Source organism: Malania oleifera, chromosome 9 (genome assembly GCF_029873635.1).
Source record: "Malania oleifera isolate guangnan ecotype guangnan chromosome 9, ASM2987363v1, whole genome shotgun sequence".
Taxonomy (NCBI): domain Eukaryota; kingdom Viridiplantae; phylum Streptophyta; class Magnoliopsida; order Santalales; family Ximeniaceae; genus Malania; species Malania oleifera.
This window is the reverse complement of record NC_080425.1, coordinates 17,724,981-17,736,775: the sequence shown is the minus strand read 5'-3', so window position 1 is coordinate 17,736,775 and position 11,795 is coordinate 17,724,981. Positions and strand designations below refer to the sequence as shown.

The window sequence follows — 11,795 nt, the reverse complement described above, 5'->3', positions numbered from 1 at the left end:
ACATAAAATCAGGATATGAATGTTCATGAGAGAAAAAATATGAGATACTTTTTTTTAGAAGGAAAAAAGGACAAGTTGTTAATACAAAAACAAATTTTGAATTCTGACAAGCTAATTTGAGTGAACATTTCGCAGAACAGAAATCAAGATGTGATCCACTTATCAGGTACCTTAGTTTCTGAGTCTGTGTAAGCCCAGTTTGGTGAAAAATCAACAATGCTGAAAAACTGATATTGGGAAAGAGAGGGGCTCAATGAGTAAGTATCCAGTTGCAATTGAGAGGAATCATCAGCAACATTTCCACTTTCAACAGTGCCCCATGAAATACCACTAACAGACTGCAAGTGCAACTCTTCTACGTCTCCAAGCTCTTTGCTAATCCATCGGGAGAAACTGTCAACTTTTTTCAAGCCCTCCTCATTTTTGTGGCTACTAAACAATTGTTGTTTTACTGTGAAATTTCCTTCAACAGACATGCCATTCCCAGAATTTGATTCCATGGAATATCCAGGTTCTGCATTTGAAAGCTGTAATTGATAGTTTTGCTCATAATCTTCACACTGCTGGTAAGGGCGTGCACAAAAGTGTTCAGAAGCATTTTGAAAACTTGGATCATGAGTTTGTTGTTCAAGAAATTTGGTGTCCAAATCATATGCCGAGTTCAGGCTCAACTTTTGGTCCATGGGCAATATGGGTGAGTGCAAAGGATTATCTTCCGAAGGAATCTGAATAAAGCAGCAAAGATAAACTGTAAACATATGAATTCAAGAAAAAAAAAATGCATCTAAGATGTTGCACAACAAGGCAAAATGTTTAATTGCATATGGTCCCACCATCAGAAATTTCACAGATATATGCTATCAAAACAGTAACCAAGGTTGTTGACCAAACTTCCCAATCAGAACAGATTAATTAATACCTGAAAAGAAAAAATTGTGCTTAAGATGTTGCAGATACTTCCAAAAAGATTAATGTCAGAGTTCAGGGAAACCCTAGTAAAAGCCAACTTACACGCTTGGCCTCCATGTTTAATATACTTTGTACAGGCTAGAAAGTACTGTATACATCCAGGTTTCATTTTAAATCATTCTTTGCATATATTGCATATTGATTAAAGGGCAGCCCGGTGCACAAAACTCAAGCGTATGCGGGGTCCAGGGAAGGGGTGGACCACAATGGATCTATAGAACACAGCCTTACCTTGCATTTTTGCAAGAGACTGTTTTCACGCCTTGAACCCGTGACCTCCAGGCCTTTAAGAAATGATAAAAGGATCTTTGAATTTCTACAAAAAAAATGAAATTTAAGAAACAAATCTGACCAACACAGGACACCAAAGCTTAGATGCAATAAAGAAGTCCCTCTAACAATCGAATGATCGCTAATAATGATTAGAAACAATTATGCTGGCTGAAGAATATTCGGATAGGGAAGTAACCATGGAAAACTATTTTGAATGGAAGCCTATGGTCAAGGAGAGAAAAGTGGCGTTTGTAAAGCTTGAGTTGAAGGGTGTGGCACCTCAAATGACAAAAGAGAGATAATAACAGTGTTCCTGACAAGGAAAGCACAAAATCATCACTTGGAAGCACATTAATATGCAGGCTTGAATCAATCCATTGGGAATGAGATGGGGTTGTGTTTTTGCTTGACCTAGAAAATGCTCCACAACATGCCTCCATTCCAAGAAAAGTGGGGTGGCATCATGGAAGAAGGAGACCACTTCCTTGTCACTCTCAAGGTACAGGGCAGCAGAGTTCAGCTGTCGTTCAGGATGCTTACGTGAGGGAACAATCCCTAAATGAGACAATGGGGTTGTTAATAATGATTGGATAGGTGGTCGAACATGTTAGGGAGCTAATAAGAGTGAAACAGGAAAGAACCAACAAGTTCTTGCTTTCCAACCCTGCATCAAGAGTATAATGTACAGGGCTATGCTCTTCAATGAGCATTCCTCTAGCAAGTAAGCCCTTGCTCTTTCCTGATATTTCAGAAAATATCTCCCATACATTCTTTCAGTTTTCATTAGCAGTTCCATAGTTAACAGAAAGCACTAATACCCTAGTGAATCATGTATTGATACGAACATTCAGAAATGTAGTACATTTTAATTCCAGAATGCTAAATCTATTGATCAAAATTTTTAATTCAATGTTTTTCACATAACATAACATTTTATTAGTTAAAAGCAGGTATTTTCTATTATTATTAATCTATTCCACAACAGAACATCTCTTCTGCATTTAGAACAACATCCTCTCCAAAATACAGATGTGCCGTTACGCTTTTTCGATCAGCAAAAAAATATTAAAGAGAAAACAGGGCATCAAGGGGATGCCAAACAGTACAGCAAGAGCAACGAATAACAAAAAATACACCGTCCAGGGAAATAAATCAAGAAAATCAAGAATAAACAGACAAATCTCTCCCAAGGTCTTAAATTTCAATTTCGACTCAAATTTCGAAGCTCCAAAAGTACAGAAATTTCGACGGAAATTTTGATTTTGTTGTCAATTTTGATTTCGATTTGAAAAAATAACAGAAATTAGTAGTAAAGCATAGAATTCTTTGTGAAAGTTTAGATGGTTAACAAACATAATAATATAAGTTTTAAGACTAATATATTACAACTTAAATACATCTATGTTTTGCATGAGGTGGAAAAGTTGTAAAATATTATGTGTATCAAACATACTTGTAAGATAATGTACATTAAACATATTCAGTTAATACATATGAAAATCATAAACCATTTAATATTATTTATTATACAAATAATGATAATTTAGACATGAATGGTTAAATAAAATATTACTGTAAGTTTATTTTTTCATATAATTTCAAAAGCTCTTGTAATAATCTTTTGTTTCGATAAAATAAACTAAAAGAGAAATTTTACTTCACTCCTAAATCTCTCATTTGAATTCCGACGAAATTTCATTGTATAGTTAAAATTTCGACAAGTTTCGCTAAAATTTCGAGATTTCGATAAATTTCAGATGATTCGTTGAGAATTGGACGAAAATTATGCAAAACAGATCAACTGCATTTCGATTTCGAGGGTGACGGAAATCAGAAATTTTGAAAATTTCATGCAAATTTAAGTCCATGGTCTCTCCCAAGCTTCCCACTATGCCAACTAGAGATCATAGACATCCAGCCGTCTGAGACAGTCTGCATTGAAGAAATCTTCCCCTCAAAAACCCATTTTTTCCTCTCTTTTCAAACAGCCCAAAACATAGCAAGGTGGAAGAGGGAGAGAGAATTCCTTTTGGACTTGTTGGAGTTGATCCCTTTCCAATCCCAAATCTCAACCTCAACCAAAGCTGCCAAGATCCATTTCTGCTTGACCATGGAAAGGCCAAGCTCCAGAGATTCCCGGTCTAATGGCAATGTAGAAGGATGTGATTCACTGATTCCACTTCTTCAAGGCACAGAAAACACCTATTCATGGTAGTGAGCCCTATTTTGGAGATTATCTAAAGTTTGGAGTTGATCCCTTTCCAATCCCAAATCTCAACCTCAACCAAAGCTGCCAAGACCCATTTCTGCTTGACCATGGTAAGGCCAAGCTCCAGAGATTCCCGGTCTAATAGCAATGTAGAAGGATGTGATTCACTGATTCCACTTCTTCAAGGCACAGAAAACACCTATTCATGGTAGTGAGCCCTATTTTGGAGATTATCTAAGGTTAGGATCGGATCTTTCCCACTACAGCCTCCCAGGTAAAAAAGGCAACTCTTGAAGGGGCTCCTGTTTTCTGAACAAGCTTCCATGAAAAATTGTTCACACACAGTGTCAGGCTGCTAAGGTGATTATAATAAGACTTGACTGTGAAAATACCCTCCTTGCACAGGGCCCAAACAGGCTTATTGGAAGAGGCCCAACTCTGAATATTGTAAGGGCAACTGTATAAGTATCAATCTCCCAGGTGTAAGCATTCCTGATCAGGGGAACATTCCAGAAGGTTCCATTATTAGTGCTTTCCTAGTAATGGCATATGAGGGCATCTGTAAGCCTATAAAATTGGAAGGGAATGAAGAACTAAGCTGGGTTTACCACGCCAAAGGCCATGCCAAAAGAACACATCCTCCCCATTTCCCACAGTGAAGTAAACGTGAGAGAAGAAATTCTCCCACCCTCTCCTGATGAATTTCCATACACTTGTGCTATAGCCTTCAATAACCTCTTCCTTTTCACCAATATATCTATTTAAAATATACCCCTAACTTTCCACATTATAGAGCACATATGGGCGATCCCATACCCAAAACTTCCACGTTCTAGGTAACATGGCTACAGTTCCCACTATATTGCAGTTTTCATACATTGATCTCTTTTTATAGAAGGTTCATTTGCTCCTTATGTTGCGGGTTGGAGATTGCCTGTTCAGACTCTTTGAATGGTCAAAATCAGCATACAAGGCTTTTGGGACAATTAAACAATTGATGTCTGAAGCACCTGAACTCGCTTTACCAGATTTTGAGAAGCCTTTAGAGCATCACATGTAAGACAGAATCATACAGCAAGCTTAATTTGCTTACAAAATTCATTAACTAGGACCTGTTAAACCAAAATTTTTAATTTTGAATAATATGATTTATTATTCTGACTTGCTCAACATAATTTCGCTAGCACAGTTTTTATTGGAGTTCTATTAAGATGGGCATCCCCAAATCTTCATTATAATCCATTGGTACAAGGGTCCACCCTTTGATTTCAATGACTAGTTTACGTGAGTCCAGCTATCATGCAAATGATTTTTAATCAGGGGAATGTTTGATTTATTTTTAATTGGGGCCACACCCAAGTTCAGGACTTAGGCAGCATATGTACCCATTAATAAGGATCAAGCTGGCTATGGTTCAACATTAATTATTTTGTTCTATTTAAAGACCTCTGTTAATTTACATGGGTAATGACCCATAATTTTACAAGCAACTTGCCCATTTAATATTGAAATAAAAATTAACCATTCTATGGATTTTGTATATAATATACATTGAGTGTGCACTGACCTGAAATTTAACCATTTCATCAATTATGTTGTGAATTTGTAATTTCATCCCTTTGTGAAATGTGTATGAACTCGAGATTTCTTGAATTTAATAAATTTAAGACTGCAACATTTGGAATCGTTTGGAATCACTTATGCAGAAGTGCTTTTCAAAAAAAGTGCTGAATTTAATAAGTGCTGATAATAAGTGTTGAATTGGAAAAGTGCTGAAAGTTGTAAGTGATGTTTGGTTGTATTTAAAATAAGTGGTATCCAGATAGTTACTTTTATTATAGGGTACAGTATGATTATTTTTAAACATATTTTAAATTACAAATATTAATATTTTTTAATTAACAATTTCAGTAATAATTATTTTAATTATTTATAATTAAAATTTTAAATATTTACTATTAAAAAATAGTATAAGAATATTATTTTAAATTCATTATAATCTTGTTATCAATGTATATTTATAACATATTACCATCATATTAAATTATGATAAAAATAATATTACTAATTAAATTTAAAATTTTAATTTATTTAATATTAATTTAAATTAATAAATAGTTCTTGTTCAATCCAGAATTGAATTATAATAACTAATACATATTTTTAAATATATTTTAAATAAAAATATTAATATTTACATAATTAAAACTTTAAATGATTATTATATTAATTTTATGCTTAAAGTTTAAATATTTTCTATTAACTAAAATAATATAATGTTATTTATTAGTTAACTATAATCTCATTATTAATGCATATTTATAACATATGATTAGCACATTAATTTATGTTAAAAATAATATTAATAATATTATTTTTTGATTAACAATAGTCTTTTTCTTAATTTATATTTGTAATTTATGATTATCATATTGATTTATGTTAAAATAATATTATTAATTAAATTAGTATTTTTTATTTTTAATATTAATTTAAATTAATAGATGGTTCTTATCCTTCATTCTAGAATTGAATTATGTTTCATTAATAATTAATATATTATAATACATAATAAAATAATATATGATTATCTTCCCTGGACCCCGCATATGCAGGAGATTTGTGCACCAGGCTACCCTTTTTTTTTTATGATTATCTTCTAATGTATTTTTTTAATTATAAAATAGCCACTAGATTTTCTTATATTTACAAAATTGATCCCACCTATGAATGGTGTCACTTATAAGTGACCAAAAACTATCTTAGATTGCTTCTCAAAATTCACTTAAATAGTTCTCAAACAAGTGGTTCTGGAAAAGCACTTATTGCAATAAGTGTTTGTTGTAGTGCAAGTCAAACACCACTTTTTTGTAAAAATGTTTATTTTAAGTGATAAGTGATATAAGAATTTTTTTTAAGTGCTCCCAAATGGGGGCTTGGATGTGTTGTCCAACTTAATTTTCTAAAATGACTAAATGGGTCAAAGAGTCAAATCATTATAATTTCAAGATATTAGCTGAACTATTTAATTGAATTGACGGGAATTAGTAATTTGAAAATTTTAAATGAGTTAAAGCTTGTGTCCTGATTTGATGTTGACAAATGCATTTTTTGAGTGGAAGACTCACATTTAATAATAATTTTTGCTACTAGGTTCAAAATCCATAATTTAATTAAGAGTCTAACACTCTACATTTAATTTATGTTCCAGTTTAAAACCCACATTTTAATGTAGACTTGAAGACTCAATTTTGGGGCTGGATTCAATACCTGCATTATTATGTAGAGTTAGAAAATGCAGACGCGCCGCAAGAACTCACATGTAAAAACCCTAAAACTCAAATACTCATTTTCTTCAAACCCCAAAAACCTACTTGAATATGATTAAACCCATAAATGTATGTCCATGTGTGTATGTGTGTCCCAAAATCTACTTTCCAAAATTAACAAAAATATGGTAAGTGAGAAAAAACTAAAATAAATCAAAATCTCCTAGATCTTGAATGAGGAATATGGCTTCCAAACTGGAACCCATCTCTATGTTGGGCTACTATTATCTCCATCATCCTCTTCTACCATAGAAAAGTTTGTCCTCAAATGTTGATTAACAGAGGATGGCTTGAACGGAAACAATGCGCCCCAATATTCAAAGTAGCTGTGGACCTCAGCATCTATGATAAAGACAGGGATCACAGCTCATTAAGGCAGGGATCGCAGCTCATTAAGGAATGAGCCAACCTTGATGCTCACGGCATTTTCTCACTCATCGCAGATCATGTGTTGCTGACCCATGGTCCATCAAATAATACTTCACATGCGGGCAGGTCACAAACACAACAACAAAGCTGGAAAGCAACCCCACTATGCACCAAATCAACATCCAGGAAGAAACAACGTTACCAGACCCGGTCGGATAACTAGATGCATGCATCTTGCAGGTTCTAAAGCATTGCAAACCCTGGCAAATAACATAACAAGATTAGAATAATTTCTGGAGTCCACAAAAGCTTGCACTGGCCCCGTCTGTGCATGATAGAGGAGCACATATCTTAGGAGATGCTCTTGGCCCGGGCTTTCTTGAACAGTGATGGAAAACAATGTATACTTGCACCGTAGATGACTGCTCACTACCAGACACCTCACTGCTAGCAGGTTCTAGTAGCTTGCATACATAGTGGAATGCAATGGAGGTACAAACTAGCTTAACACGGCCAGCCCATTTCTTTCAGCTGTCCTTCAGATAAATAACAATCTCTTCTACATCCTTCCATTTTTCTTTTGCATCAGCTGCAACACAATCGATTGAATCAAAATACTAATTATCTTGATCTCATATTGCAATCCCTCAATATATCAGATCCTGTTGAACATTTTCAAACTAAGCACCACCCAGTAAGTTTGTGAAACTCTTGTATATACATATCAACATCCTTCCCATGCTGGGTGAGTAAGCATAATATATAGTAGACCTCCTGAGTGGATAAGCTCTCATAGCAATTGATATAAATGCACCATGTAAAAGTCTAGGCCCAACTCCAGAAAGGTATTATCCACTTTGGCTTATTGGGGACCACAGTTTTGCCCCATAAAAGGTGCCTTACAAGGTTGAGACTTAAGGAGTCAATATATGGCCAAGATCTCCCTAGTACATGCCCAAAGTGGGATTATGATAAAGGTAGGAACGCAACAAGCTCCCCTGTTTGATCTTTAACACCTTTATTAAAGTGGCCCACAACTCTGAGAGACTCATCCACATGGTAGTATATTAGAGGGGCTCTAATACCAAATGTAACAGTCTCAGCACTGCTCTAAGCAAGTGATTGTTTTCTTTGACCCACTGTGCCTTGATTTTACTCCATAAGAGGTGCCTCATAAGGCTGAAACCTAATCTATCTTTATATAGCTGAGATATCCCTAGCATGCACCCAATATGGGATTGTGTCACATTGCATGAACTCAAGGTAAAAACCCTTCTAATACTCAAATATCGTTCGAAAGGACAAGTGTGTAGGGAGTGCTAATACCTTTCCCTCGCACAAACATACTCCCAAACTTGGCTCTACTATGTAGACTATGGACTATCAGCTCCTTGAACCCTAAGATTAGCCAGAGACCAATTAATTGATAGCAATTAGGTGAACTTAACCACGCCAAGGTAAAAAAAAATTAACAGCAACTCTGCAAAACCATAAGCATAAGATAAAGGTAAATAATCACATTTGGGATTGTCATCCCCATCGATCGGATCCTCAATCACAAAGCAAAACAATTTATTATACAACTAAACAAAGATGATATTGAAGATGTGCTAACAGCGGCCAATGTCATAATGCTGAGGTCAGCACAATTAGAACAAACACTTTAGTTCATCCTCAATTGTACCACCTTCACACAAAACTTCACAATAACTGGAGGTACTTCACAATTTTAACCAACTCTCCTGCTGATGGAAAAAACAAAGTCCCCACTATAGATCTAGGAGTTTAAGCAAAAAGATAGTTTCAACCTTTTCTATATTCACCTGCACAAAGAGGGCTTGTTGAGGATTACAAACCATTCTATAAGGTTTCATGATCAAAAGAAAAGTTTCCGTGGGCCTTTTGAGTTTCTTTGTACTATAGGGGATCACCATGGTCTCTAACCATTTTTGGATTTATTTCTCTTAGAGAAAAGTTCCTAGTGGTTGGCTTGACACTTGTTAAGAAGCTAACAAACCAATCTTTGGAGGTTTCATTGTCAAAAGAATGGTTTTGGAGATCTATTAAGTTCGACTACTCAATGCTAGATTGGAAATGCTATTTACCACATTTTTAGCAGCTTCTACTAAATCATATAAGATTTTCTGTAACTTCTTTAATTGCAGAATGATCCAGTATAATATACTTTGCATGGGATCCTTTTTCTATGGCAATGTTAACACTTGATAAACATTGTTGGCCCACAACCTAACAGCTTAAGCTTTTAGGTAAAGCAGTAATCTAACATGGTATCGGAGCTGGTTACCAGGAAATCCCAGGTTCTAGTCTTTTTGCCAGCACTTATTGTGTGGTATTTAAGAAAACATTGTACTGCCTGTAATGGGTGTTATTATCATGTGCTTATCTCTCCATGTGCTATTGGGCTGCACGTGCAGGGGAGTGTTAAAGCTTGATATACATTGTTGGCCCACAGCCTAACAGCTTTCAGGTAAAGCGGTAATCCAACAGGAAGAAACTAGGATTGAATTGTTTTAAGAGCTTTTCATAGCAACCATGCTCAGATATTATTCCTTGCTTGTTGCCATTTTCCTATCTTGGAGCGCTTCATCATAAGCTGTACAGCTTGATGTAAACAAGCATCTCACCTGATTAAAATTGGCATTTTGTTAAATAAAAACTCAGATCTAGGAGATGAACAGGAGTGTAAAGTTCCAACTTCCAACATACACAAGTGGTTAGAAATGACAAACGGAGAAATACTATATGATCATTTTCCAAGAAAAGGTCTACCACCTTTACACTTCTGCAGATTTGCCTACAAAGTAAAGGCAAACATTTTTGGAAGTGCAAAATAAGTATTATACAGGGAGACCCCTGTGCTCCAATTGGACATGCATTACCATGAGGATTTTCAACTGAAGAAGAGCTAATCGTAGATCAAAAGCAAGGAGATGACAAACTATTTGAACTATTTTTTTGAACTATTTGACCATAAGAATTAAGGGTCCCTGTACCCACTAATGCACATATGCAAAAGGAGAACTCAAAAAACTCCATGCTTCTATATCTTAGTTCATGCATCACACAGAATTTGACGTATAAGCATGTAACTTCTACCTGGAATGACAAAAGGAAATAAAAGACTACCTCCAGACAAACATTCAGATGTTAAAAGCCACTAAAAGTTTAGAATAGTGGCTGCCCAAACATGAAATAACACACATGAAAACCTAAATGCTTGATTTTAGAAGCTGAGGGGCAGGTAGTATAAAAGCACTATTAGCATCTCCAAGCAGACTATTTGAAAGATACAAAAAATTTTCATGAAGATAGAGACATTTGATTCAATTCTCTTTTTTTTTTTTTTCCTCCACATCTTAAGCACTGGTTAGAATTCCAAAACACATTCCTCTTAAAAGCAACTCTCTTTTCCATCTCTCAACCAAGTGCAGGGTAGCTATTGCAAAGCAAATAAAGTGCCATCTACATTCCACTTTTCAGGAAAAATCTGTTCTTGTGACTTTCACCACCAAAAGAAGTAAAAGAAGGGCACTACGATAGTCTACAAAGAAAAATAAGGCACATTCTAAGTCGAGCTATCCTGCAAAAGTTGGTGTTATCCCAACTAATGCGGAATAGTACAGGTATAGACATTCCCATGGTAAGATCTGGGAATGGTCATTTAGTTGTTTATTCCATATTCATTGGAATGATACCAACTTTTTCATGATAATTTGCCTTGAAAGGATACCCCTCCCTATACAATCTCTACTCCATTCTTTTTGTATTCCATTTCACAAACAAAACATAGCCCCAAAGTAATCTCAAAACATGATTACAATGCTTGGAATACTTGCTCACACTTGTTTCTTCACTGCCCCTTTACTTGGAATGTCTAGAATAAATTATTTGACATATGTGGTGAAGACTGGGTTTGTCCCACCACTTTGAACATTTTTTGCTTTATAAATTTTCGAGATTTTGGAAAAGGAAGGATAGGAAAGCCTAGTGCCGATGCACTATTATGGCTGTTATTTGGTGAATTTGGTAGGAGAGAAACACCAGAATTTTCAAAGGGTCGGCCACAGCTAATAATTTGGTTTGGAGTAGAGCAATTTATCTTGCGTCATTTCAGGTGTCGACTAATGGCTGTTTACATCATGGTTCGGGACTGGTTGGCTCAGCTTCATTGACTTGGCTTTCAGATTATGATGATCTCCTGGTGTAATTTTTTGTTATTGTTGTAAAGAAAGGATTTCTTATGCTCCCAGTTTTCCTTTCTACAAGAGTTAGATGCGAGGGAACCACGTAATGATTCATACTCATCAATCCTACATGTGTAGAGACTACAGCTACCCTTTCCTATGAAGAGGTTCCCAGAAAAAAAGGAGCATCCGACACAAATCTTGTTTCCATACCATTGCCTGGTTCTGGTACAAATCAATTTTTTAAAAACAGACCGGACCAACCGGTTTAACCCGGTTCGACCGGACCCGGGCACATGTCCAGTCCAGGTGAAGGGAAAAAATCGGAAATGAGCCAACTCGGGAGAGAACCGGCCAACCTGATCCGAACCGGTCTGAACCGGTGCAAACCAGGTTTGATGCCGCGTCAAACCGGTTTCGTCCAATTTATATGTATTTTTT

The 11,795-nt window shown here is 35.5% G+C and overlaps 1 protein-coding gene across 1 annotated transcript in view; it reads right to left on the bottom strand.

Annotated features, from left to right (window-relative positions):
* LOC131163813 (calmodulin-binding transcription activator 2) overlaps window positions 1-11,795 on the bottom strand; it is a 69,992-nt gene that overhangs the window by 22,126 nt on the left and 36,071 nt on the right. The window contains exon 9 of the mRNA XM_058120583.1: window positions 171-725. Within this exon, the coding sequence (XP_057976566.1) occupies window positions 171-725 (555 nt within the window). The remainder of the gene's footprint in view (window positions 1-170; window positions 726-11,795) is intronic.